This window comes from Phyllobates terribilis, unplaced genomic scaffold, assembly GCF_046119375.1.
Source record: "Phyllobates terribilis strain yellow unplaced genomic scaffold, ASM4611937v1 Scaffold_4__5_contigs__length_816908805, whole genome shotgun sequence".
Classification (NCBI taxonomy): domain Eukaryota; kingdom Metazoa; phylum Chordata; class Amphibia; order Anura; family Dendrobatidae; genus Phyllobates; species Phyllobates terribilis.
This window is the reverse complement of record NW_027362764.1, coordinates 171,452,288-171,470,155: the sequence shown is the minus strand read 5'-3', so window position 1 is coordinate 171,470,155 and position 17,868 is coordinate 171,452,288. Positions and strand designations below refer to the sequence as shown.

Genomic DNA, 17,868 nt, shown 5'->3' with positions numbered 1-17,868 from the left:
TCAAGGATTAAGTATAGCCTGTAGTTAGTTAGTTAGGTATAGTAACTTCTTCACACAGCATTTGTGGCTAATATCAGCATCCAGAGCTTTCGGATTATCTGCCACAGTTTATGCTGAATTAATAACTAATCCCAATCCACTTTGAGGTGCTGACATGGCACACTACAGACTCCGGATCATATTTGAACTCCAGTTTGTTACAGGAGGAAGTTTCTGCACAGCCTCTTAATACCGGACAGTTATTTACCTACGTGCGACTATATGTACGGCTAAACGTCCGTCACTGCAGTTAGTTTTGGGTATTTTCATTACAGTAGATGACGGACTGTTCCTCTGTAAATACTACTGGAAGGGAAAGGGAAATCTGGTTGGATAAATAGAGGAAATATTAGTAAAATTGTATAACTTCAGTGTTATACCGCTGGCTAGCCTTTACGTTACATGCATATAATTAATCTAATTATTTAGGTGTAAAACTTATGTGCCACGCTGTATACCACTGAGGATCAGCTGTTGACTAATGTTCGCATAATATTTAAATGTTGTCTTTTTGTATGGTCTGGGTAAAAAATATACAGTTAAATAAGTAAATAGTTTAGTTTGAAACAAACTGTGTAAGAGTTTGTTTTCTCGCCCGTGGCTCTGCCGTGTCCTGAACAACACTCCTGGTGCACGACTTACAAGCCTTTCCATATGACTTAGGATAAAAGCCAAACCTGAATCTCAATTTGCAGATACAGTGTTTTGGGATGTTGCCTCTTCTCAGTGCAAAGCATGAGATCCGATTTGGCTGTATGAGAAGCTTCTGACTGGGATCTAAGGGGTAACGTTTCTCTTTGTGGAGAGAAATTATATGGCAACGCTTGTTAAAGAGTCAATATTGACTTTTAAGATTGCTCAGTCCAAAAGGTGGCACTAGAGTTCAAGTCTGCTTCCTTTCTGAAGCTGCAATTTAAAATTGGAAAGGAATATTTTATTAATTGCCACTCTATGTATTTCCAGGGTGAAAAGGGGGATTCTGCATCAATAGCAGGAACCGGATCAAGAGGACCAATCGGCCCTAAGGTTTGTTAAAACTGTATGAAAATCATGGGTACTAGTGTGGTGCCCCTGCGGGTTCAGTCGCCACAGAGGTACTGCATCTCACCCAGAGGTGTGGTATCCCACTCTCAGGTAAGGATGGAGTACTGCCCGGGACCCACACACTTGCATCCATTACACTCCACTTCAGAGGGAAGGGCGAGATTGCTCCTAAGGGAGAGCAAAGTCCCTGGTCCCTAGCTGGAGGGTGGAACCATGTAGTGGGTGTGGGTGGAGGAAGAAGACAGGGGAGCACTTCAGAAGGAGTATAAAAAGGGGAGCCATCTTGGGAGTAGTGAGTCCAGTCGGAGAAGACAGCCTGCTCAGAGGAGCGGGCCTAAAGTGAGAGGCCCAGGCGGACTGGCAGGATGAGGAAGGGAGCAGAGGAACACTCCAGAAGTGAGGGGATCCAAGGGGCACGGGAAGTGCGGATGCCACCCGTGCGCCCGAATCTGCAGGAACGTGGAGGGATCAGGCCGCAAAGGTGCCCCTAACTAGTGAAGAACTACAGGGCTCAGCTAGAAACCAGAGGCTTCTGTACTTTCAGGGTGCAGCTGCTCACAACCGCAACTACATCGCTAAAAAGGTAGCCACATAGGATTCAGGGGACTACAGGTTGCCCGCCAAAATCCAAGGTTACCGGCTTGGGACACTGGTTGCAAGTCGCAGGGCAGGAGGGTGAGAGCCAGCGCAGGAAGACGACCGAGGAAGGCACACAGAATGGGGCCCCGTTAAGTACTCTTGAATTACCTGAGGGATTGCTGAACCCCTTCCATGGTGAACGCAGGACGGCGTGGGTGGTCACCCTGGTACTGGTGACAACTGTGAGTAAATCTGAAGACTGCACCCCACTGTGTCCTAGAGTTATTATCTGCGCAACACCTGCACTACACAGCATAGCAACATCTACCTCATACCATCACTATCCTGCCCTGCAGCTAAGCTCTACCTGTGGAGAGCTGAACCAACTCTGCTGCGTCACCATCAGTTCCAGAGGATCTGCACCGCAGCGGCGGCTCCATATAGCCACATACCACAGGTGGCGTCACGAACATTAAACTATAAAAACTATAATCCCCTTTTATTGACCGCCCTGGGTCACAGACCGGGTCACTGCCACTGTGACATCCCCTGCACCGACCGGCCCGGCACCGAGTACCCCACGGCCCAGGGGGCGCGTCACTAGCATATTTAAATATTTTTCAACTCCTTTCTGAAACATGCAATAAGCCAACAGCTTAGCAAATAAAACATTAATCCTAAAGGCAAATGGAAAGGAATTCATAAATGATACTGCATAAGAAAAGATACTTGTAAAAAGGAAATTAGAAAAATATCATAAGATAACTATGCTAAAAAGGCTTGGTTAATATATGTGTACGGCATCAGGACCCCTCCCTAGTTTCTTTGGCTTACAGGTAAACTAAACCCATGCATAATATATATTTTGCAAATAAATAAACACACTAGAATATCAGTTCTTAGACTCTATTACTAAAACATTATTGGTTTGAAATGTACTTCTTGGCTCCAAATGGAGGAAATGGAAGCTAAGTTACAGCATGTCAGAACGGCCACTACACAGTATACAGAACTGTGCTCTTCTGTACTTTCAACGGATGCAGGAACTGCAAACAGCTAAACCACTAAGGTGTTGGATGTTGGACCCCACCAATCTTATATCGATGACCTATCAGGGACAACCCCTTTAAAAGACAATACCTGGAAAAAAAATTATATTTAGGAGCTGATATCTTGGCTTAGCTGGGATTTGTTAGGGTCCATTTACACTGAACATAAATTCCGAGGAACGCTCTTTTCACATTAATCTTGCAGTCTAAACAGGTTGCCAGTTACCCGAGGAACAAGCAAAACACTTGCTTGTTGGATGGAATGTACTTGTGTGTTACACAAAAGATCGTCATTCTCGGCAGCTCATTGTCCTGTGCACATGATGCGCCCCCTGGGCCGTGGGGTACTCGGTAGCCGGGCCGGCCAGTGGCTGTGACCTGGTCCGTGACCCAGGGCGGTCAATAAAAGGGTAAAAGTTAAAGGGGAATGAAGTTTTTATAGAAATAATGTTCGTGACGCCACCTGTGGTATGCGGCTATATGGGGCTGCCGCTGCGGTGCAGATCCTCTGGAGCTGATGGTGATGCAGCAGAGTTGGTTCAGCTCTCCACAGGCAGAGCTTAGCTCCAGGGCAGGATAGTGATGGTATGAGGTAGATGTTGCTATGCTGTGTAGTGCAGGGCTGGTGATGGCGCAGCAATAATTCCAGGACACAGTGGGGTGCAGTCTTCAAGGTTTACTCACAGTTATCACGCTGCTCCAGGTTACAACTGCCAGCTTATAACCACTCACGTCGTCCTGCGTTCACCAAGGAAGGGGTTTACCAGCTCTCAGGTATTTAAGGGGTACTTAAACGGGACCCCGTTCTATGTTCCTTACTCGGTCGTCTTCCTGCGCTGGCTCTCACCCTCCTGCCCAGCGCCTCACAATCCGTGTCCCAAGCCGGTAGCCTCGGATCTTGTCGGACGACCTGCAGTCCCCTGGACCCTATGCGGCCACCTTTTCGGCGATATAATTGTGGTAGTGGGCAGCTGCACCTTGAAAGTACAGTAGCCTCCGTTTATCTAGCTGAGCCTGATTCTTCTCCACTAGTTTAGGAGCCGGTCTCCTCTGCGGCCTGATCCCTCCACGTCCGTGTAGATTCGGGCGCACAGGTGGCTTCCTGCACTCACTGTGCCCCTGGGATCCCCTCTGTCTCTGGAGCCTTCCCTCTGCTCCCGTCCTCTCACACTCTCTCTCCTGGGCCTCTCAGACTAGGCCCGCTCTTCTCTCTCCTGAGCAGAGCTCCTTCTGAGCTCCCACTCCCCACTGTTTCTCCTCTGTACTCACACTACACTCCTGCTCCCAGCACTGGAGCAGGAGACTGGCTTGTTCTAGAACCTTCTACCTTCTTTTTATACTCCTTCCTGACGGTGCTCCCCTGATCTACTTCCTCCACCCACACCCACTACATGGTTCCCCCTCTCACATCCGCGGTCTGGAACAGAGCAAAAACACAGGTGTTTTAGAGACATGCAAATTTTTAGAATGCATTCACATAGAAGAATAACACACAACTTTTTCTTCCCTTTATGGGAGGCTCTTTTCTTAAACGTTACATGTTTTTTATCAGCTTACAAAACATTATAAAACCTTCTTCAATAAAATTTTCTTCACATATAGAAAACATTTGTCATATAAAACATTTTTCTTAAAGCTACAGTGAGATCCATAACCGTGTGTCCATCTCACTGGTGAAGGTGCAATTTGAGCAACATGAGGGACCCGTCCGAAAACCCTCAACGTAGGCCCTGGGCGTGGCTGCAGGGCATAGGTGATCCAGCTGTTGGAACACGTCTTCGGCCATGCCAAACGGGTTTTTGTTCAATGGTCTTTTTATATAAAACCAACAAGAAGCACTTTAAGAAGTGCAAATGACGCTCCCCCTGGGCCGTGGGGTACTCGGTGCCGGGCCGGTCAGTGCAGGGGATGCCACAGCGGCAGTGACCCGGTCCGTGACCCAGGGCGGTTAATAAAAGGGGATTATAGTTTTTATAGTTTAATGTTCGTGACACCACTTGTGATATGCGGCTATATGGAGCCGCCGCTGCGGTGCTGATCCTCTGGAGCTGATGGTGACGCAGCAGAATTGGGACAGCTCTCCTCAGGCAGAGCTTAGCTCTAGGGCAGGAAATGGTGATGTTATAGATGTTGCAGTGCAGTGTAGTGTAGGGGATGGCGCTATAATAACCAGTCCACAACTTAATGGCGGTTTCCTCTTATCTTTACTTGCGGTGGTTAGGCAGACCGGGGCACAGGTACTAGCTGGTAGTAGAGGTTTGGGCGGCCTGGAAGCAAGTTGGGAATCCACCTCGCCAGGTGAAGTTGGAGGCCTTCCCTTTGCGCTAATCTCTTTGGCCCTGCTGCTTATCGCTGTGCTGTGGCCCTCGTCCCTGAGTAAAACATCTTTGTGCTCGCCCGTATGGCAGGCAGCTCAGGCCTTCCTGGAGTGTCGCTCCCACGTGGCGGTGCTGGGCCCTATCGTGCTGCTGAGCCTCCTGGCGTCTGATGGGGTCAGGAGACCTGCAGTCTTTTGCCCTCCGGTTTCTGCTGCTGGGCCTTCAGTGTCCCACAACCTCGGACTCCTGTGTCCGGTTCTTCTACGCTCCTCTCTGGGGTGAACTGTCGTGCAGCTCCACTCCCCAGATCTTTCCTCTTTGCTGTCCTGACTTCAACCCCTCTCACTAACTCTAACTAACCCTGCCTCCAGATTCCAGTTTCTAAGGAGAGGAGCTCCCCTTGCTGGTCTGGAGCTAGGAAAGTGTTGCATGCTAGTATACCTGACTAGGGGACCCCTGCTTGCTTCCAGGCATGGCATCACCTCTTGTGAGGGAGGCAATGCCACTGTGGCAACCGGACCCCTGTGGTGCCACACAATCTATTTATAAGGGAAAGTTTTTAGCTGCTCACCGTCCACAGACTAAGTGTCCTTGTACCTTTACTGGGAACACTAAACAAATAAACAAAAAAAACTTTTTAAATACACAGCATTTCTGCTATACCCCTACAGTTAACTATATACAGTTTCTTTCACTTTTAACTGGGCAGTTCAACAGTGGTGCTCCCTCCTGGGAGACACCTGATCACTATAGGCATGTCCTCCTCCTCCTCCACTACCCTGCGCACATGGAGGGCATACCATCCACACGGTCCCTTAAGCCGGGTATAGGTGACATGGTCACCAGGGTATAGGTCCCGGCCGGGATGTCCTTGCTGGAGATGAGACTCCACGTCCCACCGGTTCACAAAAAAGTCTTTAGCCAATTGTGGCACCCTTATGAAGCCCCATCCGGCATCCAGGTCGAATTTGACTACAGTCCCTTCTGCACGGGGACTGGGGGTGGCCGGCTTTACCTTGCGGGCCCGGGCCTTCTCCTCCATATTGCGGGCCTCCATTCTCTCATACCACTGCTGTCGCTCCTGGCGCTCTGCTGTCAGCTTCCGGAGCTCTCGCTGGCACTGTTCCTCTCTCCGGAGGGCCTCGGTCTCCCTCGGGAACCCCATGCGGTTACCCTCCGGGTTGTCCCACCGGGACTCTTCTCCTCCCTGGCAGGCAACCGGGGGTGCGGGCATGGATAATAGAGGGGCTCTCTGCTGGTCCTCGAACTTTGCGGACCAGTCCCACGGGGGGCGCCCGTACACCCATGCGGGTGCGGGGGCAGGGGGTTCCTGTAGGGGCCCCTGGAGCAGATTGGTGTTATCAGTGCCCGGGGAAGAAGGTTCCTGTTGGGGGCCCATTAGTAGGTTTGGGGTTGCAGGCGGCTGGGGCAGGGGGTTCCTGTAAAGGGCCCAGGAGCAGGTCAGCGCTGTCAGCGCCCGGGGCAGGGGTGTCGTCGTTACCTGCTCCTGCGGCCGCTCCAGCACTGCTTGTCGCCTCCTGGTCCAGGAGAGGCTCCGCCGGGGCTGGGGCATTGCTGGTGGAACTCAGCGCGGACTGCTACCGGGTCAGCAGCTTCTCCAGCAGCTCATTCTTCCAGATGGCGACAGCAGCCTGCTGGGCCTCCTCCATCCGTCAGCCCAGTTCCTGTACTTCATCGCGGAGGAAGCCGGTATCCTCCAGAGACAGCTTGGACACAACCTCCTCCAGGTTGAGGGGTGATGCTGCAAGCTGCAGGCCACGGGCCGGAGTCTGGTTCATGTCCCTTCTATCTCCTTCCATCGTGCCTCCTCCATCACCATTCCTCTCTCCATCTCCCCCCACCTCCTCCATCACCATTGCTCTCCCCCATCGCCAGTGCATTAGGTAAAAAAAAAAAAAACGAAAAAAAAAACCCACTTACCTCTCTCTGCTCGTTCCCCCGCAGGCTGCAGCATCCTCATTGCCGCCAGCTTTCTCCCTGACACAGGCGCGTGCTGCATGATGATGTCATCAAGCCACGCGTCTGTGTCAGGGAGGATTCAGCGCCGGGCAGGAAGCAGAGGACCGATACCTCCGCTCCGCTGCCATTTTCCTTCTGTCAACAGCGGAGCTGGAGGGATCGCTTCCTGCCCACTGCACAAGATGAGGGCAATGAGACGTGTGCCTTTTTCAACTACATGTGCGGCCAGATGCACATTAGTTGAAAAAAGCGGCCAGGGAACCGGATCTCAGCGCCGCTTCTGGCTGGTTCGGGGAACCGGCAGCAATTTAAACAATTGGTTCTCCCGAACTGGACCCAATCCCACCCCTGAGTACAAACCTATGAAAACCTTTGACACACTCAGTATAGGAATGAATGTGTCGCATGGATTTATGTCTTTCTATATCAACTAAGGAATGTGCTCCTTAGACCATTTGGAGGCATCACAATCATGGACCAGACCTCAATCACAGGACAATAAAACTTTCACATTCCTTATCTATGAACTGTTCCAATATTTACGGCCAACTGTTTATCCCTCTCCCATAATGATAGTTTTGCTTCACATCACTTGTCTTATCTATTGCATTATTTCTGTATCCTGTTCTGCATAAATATGTGACTCTTCAGATTTTGTGTTATTCTACAACGGATGAAGAGACCTGAGTTGTCTCGAAAGCTTGCTTACCATCTGTTCAGTTAGCCATTAAAAGGTATCAACCACTGAGGACTCTTAAATCGTAATATTTTTCTATTTACTGGCTAACACGTTACAAAGATATATATTTTTCCTGCAATAAAAATAGAGCATTAGAGTCGTTTTGCAGGATAAAATATTACTTCTGTAAAGGCTTTCAGATGTATGAAATAATAAATTGACCTGTTGCTCACCCTCCCCAACTCCAACAATACCCGTCCACCACTGCCTCAGTTTTTATTAACAGTGCATGTGGTTGCTGCAGTCAAACACTATTCTTAGAGGCTTTGATGCTGCAGCCAATCGACAAAGATAAAAGCAGAGAAGTATCACTGGACCTGGAGAAAGTAACTTCTTAGTTAATTATTTTGTACACCTATAACCCTTTGGGGAACCAAAATTTTATTCCAAAAACCCTTATAATGTCAAGAAGTATATGCCATCACCAATTAATGACGTTAATTCTTCTTCCTGTGGTTGAAATCTCACAATACGTTCTTTGGAACTTTAATGAGGAGATATCAGGAATTCAGTAATACATATAACAATTCGACAGCCTAATCCATCTATAGAATGAGTATTTAATGATTTATTAATTAATTTGTTTTCACCACCAGCCTAAAGGCTCATGCAGAGAGGATAGGGAGGGATTTACTTCTGTTCCGGGGACATTTTTGCTGTAATACCACTTTTGGGGGCCGAATAATATTGCATGCCCCACTTTTCAGTTTTTATTTTTTTTAAAAAAGTTTAAAATATCCAATAAATTTCGTTCCACTTCATGAATGTGTCCCACTTGTTGTTGATGCTTCCCAAAAAAATTAGAATTTTATATCTTTATGTTTGAAGCCAGAAATGTGGCGAAAGGTAGAAAAGTTCAAGGGGGCCAAATACACAATACACTGTATATAGGTTGATGTATAGTGTAAAACTGCAATAACATTTAATATATTTTCTAATATCTTTACATCCAGGGTATAAAAGGAGACATGGGAGAAATGGGTCCCAAAGGTGAACAGGTAGGATACTTCATTGAATGGGTGTAGATGTTCTTAATGATGTTGGATTGCACACACAAATCTTTAGTCACCTTCTTGTGGCAAACGATGTGATCATCATAGCAATTTCTGACAATTAGGAAGATATTGAACTATTCCTTTAACATGTGATTATGGTCTCTGAATCCCAAGACTTGTTATCCATCACTGTGTAAATTAATATGAAGGAAGATTACTGCCTGTGTCAAAGTTCAACAGCTGGACTCCATGTATTATAGCTAAGGAGAGCTGAACTAGCTGAGGAATTAAGAACATGCGTCACCAAAGAGGTATCCTTATGGCTGTGTTTGTTCTTTCCAGGGCTTTATGGGTCTTCCAGGAATGCTTGGGCAAAAAGTAAGTGCTTTCTATGCTTAAATAACCAATGCTGCAATACCCAGCACAGCTGCTACTAGTGTATGGTGTGTGGACAGACATATCAATTTAAACAATAAAGAGTCCGTATAACTGGAGTGTGTGCTGTGACCTATTCAAACAGCTAAGCTTTGGGGGTGTCGGCAATCAAACCCAACTTATTTGATATTCATGACCTACCTGATGAAAAGACTGTTATTACTGTGATTTTGCAAGACCCCTTTAACTATGATTTCACATTTAAATTTCTTTTAGGCTCAAGAGCTAAAATCATAATTCTCCTATGTGTCCTAGAAACAATTCATGAGCTTATTTTGTTGGTTGCACAACACATTTTAGTTTTTCCAACATTAGATAACTGTAACGTCCTATCGTAAAGACTTGACATTGAGGCAGTTGGGAAATGATGGAGAAATTAAAGGGGTTTTCTGAGATTTTGCTTATTTTTGCATCTGGGGCTAAGAACTTACAGGCAGGTACATGCTGAATATCTGCCTGTACTGCACTGTGCTGATCTCTGTCAGCTCAGATTGGTCAGAGACTGCTCCTGCCAGCAATTTTTTTGGCTTCTGCTAATGTCACATTGACAGAGCAGTTTCTTTTTTTCTGGTCTGTTCTGTCTATGGAGCATCACTGCCAATGTCATGCTGACAGCCGGCTCCCTGCTGCCTAAGTGCGGGGAGCCAGCTGTCTATCAGCACGGTATCAGCAGTGATGCCCTGCTGACAGAACAGACCAGAAGAGGAAGAGTTGCTATGTTGATGTCAGATGAAATGAAGCAGCATAATCGCTGGCAAAAGTGGTCCCTAACTGCTCCCAACCAATAGTGATCGCCTCTGGGTAGAATAGGCAGGTAGTTAGCAACTACAGTACCTGCCTGTAAATTCTTAGCCCCGTAGAGTAAAATAAGCAAAGTCCTGGAAAATCCCTTTAATTTTCAACATCTGCAGAATAGTGGATGCAGCTCTGGAGTATAATAGTTTATAATTTAGGATTTGTACTGAACAAATAAAGAAATGTAATTACAAAATGTTACCTTTTCTGATCTAAAATCCTAAATATACACTGATATATATTTTGTCATGGGTACATTCTGTACAACCTTGTCCACTCCTAGGTATGCTCAAACCAAAGCAATTTAACCACTAACATTTATGTTAGCTTTAAATGAACAATGATATTCTGTTGTGGTTTATCCTAAATTATAACCACAGCTGACAGCAGGGATAGATGTAAGTAAGTATGCTGGGTGGCTCTTGAGGGATTCCATACTTCATTTACTGTCTCGTGTTACAATCATTTACCCTTTGCTTTATGAACTTATGTCACCTCCCAGTCTGTTTTCCATGCACTTTTTACAGTGAGGAAGCTGCAATGCATCGCATTACCCGCATTACCGTTCTTAATAACTAGCTAAATATAGCATTACTTACTGGCAGCTACTCTGATTATCAGTGATAATCATATAATTTCTAAATAAGGATCATGCTAAGGAAATGTGTTTTGTTTCTCTAACTTGAGCATGAACCCAACAAGAGAAAATGATATAATGAACATAATTGAGTCTAGAAGTAGAAATTAAATTGTATTCATGTTGTCTTTGGAAAACCGAATTGAGAAGGTAATTTATGTTAAGGTGTATTAACTTCAACTTCCCCAGGCAGCGAGATGAACAGAAATAGATGCATGTGCTGAAACCTGATACACTAGGTTCATTTATTGCACATCCAGAAATAAGACATAGGTATCTCCTCTGTCACACTGACTCCAGCTGTAGTAAAATGCAAAATCCCCTGGTGACATTGTTATGCCATTTTCCCTTTTATCTATTTTTCTTGCAGTGTTACATCTTACAGACTAGATCTTGTTCACATGTCAGTATTTTGGTCTGTGTTTCGTATCAGTATTTGTAAGCCAAAACCAGGAGTGGAATCTACAGAGAGAAAAACTATACAGGAGTCACATCTCTTCTGTATTTTGCAACCACTCCTGATATTGGCTGATAAATACTGGCCAAAACTATGTCATGTGATTATGGCCTATAAGTTTCTATCATTAGATCTGTGTTACTTAAGTGAATAGGTTTATTCTGTACAGTCTGACACAATCACTTTTGTGGAATGGTAACAGTTAGTTGTCAATGTATTCATTGGAGGAATAACAGACGTGCACTGCATTCAGAGAAGCTCCATGGCCAGCCTGCATGTATTTACTCATTCATGTAGTTTGGACTTGGTGCAGTTATGGTAGAACCGCCTAATACATTATTACATACAGTGTAAATGTACCATTGCATTCAACATACAGTGCAAGTTTTTCTTCACTCTTGCATTTGTGATAGAGATACTGGAGACAACTTTGCAACGAGTCTGGTCACGAAAAAAATCATTGCTAGAGCCAGTTGTACATACATTTTCTAACTTCTTATACATTGCCCGAGCCAGCATTTGCACTTGTTGGGAGCTTGGAGGTGTAGTTGTGACGCCTCTACTCGAAAGCCCTTTTTCTTTACCCTGGGAGATGGGGGACTCGGAGTCGGGTCCTGTGATGGAAAGATGGGGTGCAGCCGTGGCTCGGACCCGACCCGTGCTCAGGGCCGTCACATTAAAAGGATGGTGTGGGCTTATCCGGGTTGAGTGGCTGATTACGACTACGCCACCTGTGGTACCTGGTGAAGGGCCACCAGCGCTGTTGCAGTCCACTGAGACCTGGTGTTAGGGCAGCCGGCGTTGTTACTACTCCCCACAGGCGGAGCAAGGCCTCAGGGCAGAGAGACAGGATGGAGGGGGTAGTAGTAAAGGAGAACGGGTGCCGCGTCATGCGGTGTAGCGCAGAATAAACAGTCCGGAGGCCATAGGGGTGAACTTCCAAGGCTTTACTCACATTAGAGATGGCAGTAGGAAGGCGACTCCCTGCTCCCCGCGGAGTCCTGCGGTCACCGGGGACGGGGATCCGACTACCTCCGAGCAAGTCCAGCGTTCAATCGGGACCCCTCACCAGAGTGTTCCTGAACTACAGACCGTATCCTTTCCTGTCTGTGCGTGTAGATAGGCCAGGTCTCCCTCTGAACTCCTGTCAGAACAAGGGCACGGGTGGCAGCTCCGCTCCTTCCGATACCCGGTGGGATCCTCAAGGTCTATTGGGCTTTCCCGACCAGGACATAGAGTAGCAAGGTCGGGTGTCGGGGGCCGGTACCCCTCTTGCAGCCGGGTCCCTCTGAATATATCAGGTGGTGAGGACAGGTGGCGTACACCGGTCCGTCTGCATCCTCCCCGGGATCCATTTGCCGTGGAGCTACACTCTTAAGCTCCGGGCCTTCTTGGTCGTGGTCCTTGACCGGGTTGAGACATTCCTCGTCTGCAACCTGCCCCTCGACCCAAGGCCAAGGTACGAGGGCTGTGTCCCCATCCGCTGCAGGTCCACACAGGATCCACGTTCAGGGTGGGAGATCACAGTAGAACAGTCAAAAGAGCAAACTCAAAAGGACCCAGAACCAAGATGGCTTTTTATTAAATATGAATTTTAAAGTGTCACTAAATTGTGAGTCCTCCACCCTCACCCACTAACTGGTTCCCCCAACTCTTGGTTCCCCAGTCTCCCTGTAACCAGGAGGGCAGCACCTAGTGCATACTAGCCCCCTCTGGTGGAGAAATGTGGTGTTGGATGTAAGGGTTGGGTCCCGACCATCACGCTGTTCTTACCTCAGAGGAGGAACACTACACTCCATTAGAGAAGTGCAGCATCCCTGTGGCGGTCGAACCCTCAGGGGCGCCACATTGTCACAGAGTGTAGAATTTTAATTGCACTAATTGCAGCAGTGAGACTTTAAATTAATGGGAAAAAAAACAGTTCTGGAAAATCCATAAGTGCACTGTACCCTAGTGTTGGCTAATTGGTGACATTAACGAAGCTATCATTAAAACCCAGTGGTCCTTACACTTTCTTACCTTGACAGCAATATTGAACACTGAGAAATGGTTGACAGCCACATCCAGTGCTTCCTCTCCCCAGGGGTGAGTCTCAGAGTCCCCCATTATCAGTAGAATGACAACCAAAGATTTCCTACAGAAAGCACATCAAAACCTTGTTCCTCCTCCCTTATAGGCAGTATACTTACATCTAGGGATTCCCACCTTACCCTATATTTGTTATTCTTACATCAAGCACACTCACCACACTATTGCATCCAGCTTCAAGCCCCTCTCTAACTGGCAGCATCATTTCATCATCCTATATGTGCAGGGCTACTCAAAAAAGTCACCAGCTAGAGACCTTCTTTTCACAACTGTTTGCTAGATATGGTGCTAATGCATCAAGCTGGCAAACAGCCACAAGCCACAGATCATGGGCCCATGAGGCACATTGTAGGGACCCCTGCTTAACTAAATATCTGTGACCAGTGCTATCTGTAATCTCTTAGGCCAGCTTCACACATCCAAGACTCACGGCCCGTGTACAGACAGAGATTTACAGACCAGCATCGAGTATCCTGACCCAAAAACAACAACCTCATATATGTTTATGAGGCTGGTGATTTCACGTAAAGAGACCTTCGGCTGATCTGTAAATCGTTGTCCATGCAAGGACTGTGTAAGTTGGACATGTGAGGCATGTCTAACTTGTGGAGGCTTAATTTGCATTTTCACACTTTTGGATTAATTTTCTATTTCAATGATATTTTGTACAGCAATGTTTTTTCCTGACTAGTGACATGAAATAAAGAAAGTATTTTATGCTAAATATTTTACCCATGGGTACTGTAGGAATATTATAATATTTGCTGATGAGGATTTACATGCTCTACTCAACTAATCATTGATTCATTTTCTGCAACAAAAGGGAGAGATGGGCCCAAAAGGAGAACCTGGAGTTCCAGGAAATAGAGGACCTACTGGTAGACCTGGAAAGCGGGGCAAACAGGTATTGACTGACTCTACATTACCTCTTATTGTGATGCATTGTAATATTTTCTATTATGGAATACACTTTTGAACTTAAATTACTTAGGTGGATTAAAGACTTTTGGCTTCAACCCTAATCCCACACAGTAAAGATTTTATTTTAAGAGAAAATGTCAGACTTCTTGCAGAAAGCCTTACAGAGACGTGCAGGGTAACCTAAAGCACAAACTAGCGCACCAAGAGGACTAAAACATCAGTTCACTCTGTGAATTTATTTTTAGCTGTAAGCAACATTAGAAGTGGTAGTTTTGGATCCTTATTGACAGTAAGAAGGAATTCTTAGTGAATGCACTAAGGTAAAATAAGTATCCGATTAGGACCATTTGTCCTTGGAGGAGGTTCATTAATACTGTAGAAGTTATATGTCCTCTTCTGTTTTGGAAAAGTAAATAGGTTTCAGGGTTTATTATTCTATACTGTGAATGTCACTATTGTACCACAAAGTAGACTGGACAATGCCTGTGTCCTCTTTCAGTAATAGGGTCTAAGATATCACCTTAAATACCTGTAACGTCTACATGAAATAGATATCAGTATATTCGTTTTTTATAAAAAGGATTTATGGTTCGAAGTACGGCATGTGGTGTGATTGTGCTTACGAAGGAAGGATGGATGAGAGGGAGATGGCTGATGTCCTGGGGACTACTTTCATTGGCTGTGTATTTGGAGTCATTGTTCTGCTGTATAATAAATTTGGAGCCAATCAGATGCTTTTCTGATTGTATTACATGATGTATAAGTATCCGCCTGTATTTCTCAGCATTGAGGACACCATTAATCCTGACCAAATCTCCAACTTCATTTGCTGAATTGCAGCTCCAAAATTGCAAGGAACCTCCACCATGTTTCACTGCGGCCTGCAGACACTTTCCTTAACCCCTTTCCAACCCTTGCCGTATTAGTACGCACATTTGCGTACCCCCGGTTCAGTGAGGGCTCCGGCGCTGAGCCCGCACTGAACCGAGCACATGTCAGCTGATTCTTACAGCTGACATGTGCCCGCAACAGCCGCGGGTGGAATCGCGATCCACCCGCGGCTGTTAACATGTTAAATGCCGCTGTCAATCTCCGACAGCGACATTTAACGCGCGCTTCCGGGTTGCGCGTCATAAGCCCCACCCACCGGCGACCCCGTCACGTGATCGCGGGTCACCGATGGGCGTGCATGACAACCCAGGGTCTGCAGCAGATGCCTGTGGTTTTCATGATCTCGTCGCTATGAGCGCCACCTAGTGGTCGGCGCTCATAGCACAGGACCATTTCTGCTATATGCAGGGGATCTGCTGGTCCCCTGTATGTAGCAGAGACGATCAGACAACTGCTGCTTCTAGTCTCCTATGGAGACTATTGAAGCATGCAGTAAGTGAAAAAAAAATGTTTTTAAAAATATAAAAAAAATAAAAAAAATATAAAAGTTTAAATCACCCCCCTTTTGCCCCATTCAAAATAAAATATATATATAAAAAAAAAAACCACATACACATATTTGGTATCGTCACGTTCAGAATCGCCCCATCTATCAATATAAAAAAAGAATTAATCCGATCGGTAAACGGTGTAACGAGAAAAAAATTCTAAACACCAGAATTACGTTTTTTGGTCGCCGCAAAATTGCAATAAAATGCAATAACGGGCAATCAAAACATTGGATCTACCCCAAAATGTTATCAATAAAAACATCAGCCTGGCGCGCAAAAAATAAGCCCTCACCCAGCCCCAGATCCCGAAAAATGGAGACGCTACAGGTCTCGGAAAATGGCGCTATTTTTTTAAAAAAAAAATTACCAAATTTTGGAATTTTTTTTCACCACTTAAATATAAAATAACCTATACATGTTTGGTGTCTACGAACTCGTAATGACCTGGAAAATAAGAATGGCAAGTCAGTTTTAGCATTCAGTGAACGTGGTAAAAAAATAAATAAAAAACAACTGTGGTATTGCACTTTTTTTGCAATTTTACCCCACTTGGAATTTTTTTACCGTTTTCCCGTGCACGATATGGTAAAACTAGTAAAGGCGTTGAAAAGTACAACTTGTCCCGCAAAAAATAAGCCCTCACATGGCCATATTGTCTAAAAAATAAAGACGCTATGGCTCTGGGAACAAGGGGAGCAAAAAACGAAAAAGCAAAAACGACAAAACCCAAGGTTAACAGACATTTACCACTCTTCAAACAATCTGCCTTCTGTTACTGCCAAATAAATTCAATTTTGACCCATCATTCCAAAGCATCTGCTGTTATTTTTCTGCACCCCATTTCCTATATTTTTTGTGCTTGATTAAGTCACTTGGCCTTGTTTCCATGTCAAAGGCATGATTTTTTGGTCACATTTTTTCTGTGAACACTATTTTTTGCAAGACTTTGGTGTAGCTGGTTCCCACTAGTTGCTGGAAGTTCTGAGCTGATGGCACTGCTGAAATCTTCCGATTTCAAAGGAAGGTAAGCATGTTCCTTGGCTGACCACTGAGTCTACGTTCCTCAATGTTGCCCAATTCTTGGTGGTTTTTCAAAAGAGCTTGAACAGTACATCTTGAAACCTCAGTCTGCTTTGAAATCTTTGCCTAGGAGAGACTTTGCTGATACAGTATAACTACCTTATGTCTTGTTGCTGTGCTCAGTCTGGCAATGGTGTATGGACTGTGACATGAAAGAAGAACAAAGTCTTGGAAGTGATGATATGGCGCCACAGAGCCTTCATCCTCATAGCATCAAGTTTATCTGGGATTATATGAATAGACAGAAGAATTTGCGTAAGCCTTCATCCACAGAAGGATGTGGTTACTTCTCCGAGATGTTTGGAACAATCTCCCTGCCGAGTTCCTTCAAAAAACGTGTGAAAGTGTACTTAGAAGGATTAATGCCGTTTTGAAGGCAAAGGGTGGTCAAATATTAATGTGATTTAGATTTCTCTTTTGTTCATTCACTTTATATTTTGTTAATTGATAAAAATAATCTCGTAACACATCTATTTTCTAACGCATTCTAATTTTGCAGAATTTTTCTACACCTGCCTAAAATGTTTGCACAGTAATATTTCTAAATTAGTTTCAATGCAGTGTACTAAAGAAATAATATGGCAAAAAAATATTTTATTACTGCCAGTCCCTAAAAGAAATAAATAATGGAAGATACAGTTTTTCAATGAATCGCATGGTAATTATTTTTTAGTTACTGCAGTGGTGTAACATACTGAAAGGCTGACATATTATATTACTAAGTCAATGTTTACCAGTGAATGACTCCCTGGAGTGTAATATGATTTATCAGATCCATTAAAAAAATATGTATGAATTTTAAACCTCCTTTTCCGATGATCCTAGTAATAAGATATTATAAAGGATATTATATCAAATGAATGATTAACACATTTCTGGCTTGTGCTGGTTGAGCACAAGATACATGACATCATACTGTCAGTTATATATAGCTTTTGCATTTTCATTTTTTATCACTAGTAATGACCTCATATTGTGTTACCTATTTGAAAAAAATATCCTCCTTTTAAAGTGCCTATACTTTAATTCTCATTGTGAGAATTTTTCTTAGATATTTTACTTAGGTCTTTATAGAACTGATTCCCTGAGCTTGCCCTCCTGTCTTATGGCAAGATGTAATCTGGAGGACATTGGCAGGCTATGTTGCAGTACATCGCATCATTTTGTCTGCTGACAGATTTGCTACAGTAAGGGTATGTGCACACTCAGTTTCTGCTCCAAAAACTCCTCAAAAATCTGTATGAACATATCCTAATATAGTTTGAGTCAG

General features: G+C 45.0%; 1 protein-coding gene across 2 annotated transcripts in view; it reads left to right on the top strand.

Moving 5' to 3' along the window:
• The window catches only part of COLQ (collagen like tail subunit of asymmetric acetylcholinesterase), a 124,171-nt gene that overhangs the window by 84,123 nt on the left and 22,180 nt on the right, over positions 1 to 17,868 (top strand). For both annotated transcript variants that reach the window (XM_073677928.1, XM_073677929.1), the window contains exons 7-10: positions 1,003 to 1,065; positions 8,702 to 8,746; positions 9,086 to 9,121; positions 13,979 to 14,059. In XM_073677928.1, coding sequence (XP_073534029.1) covers positions 1,003 to 1,065; positions 8,702 to 8,746; positions 9,086 to 9,121; positions 13,979 to 14,059 — 225 coding nt within the window. The remainder of the gene's footprint in view (positions 1 to 1,002; positions 1,066 to 8,701; positions 8,747 to 9,085; positions 9,122 to 13,978; positions 14,060 to 17,868) is intronic.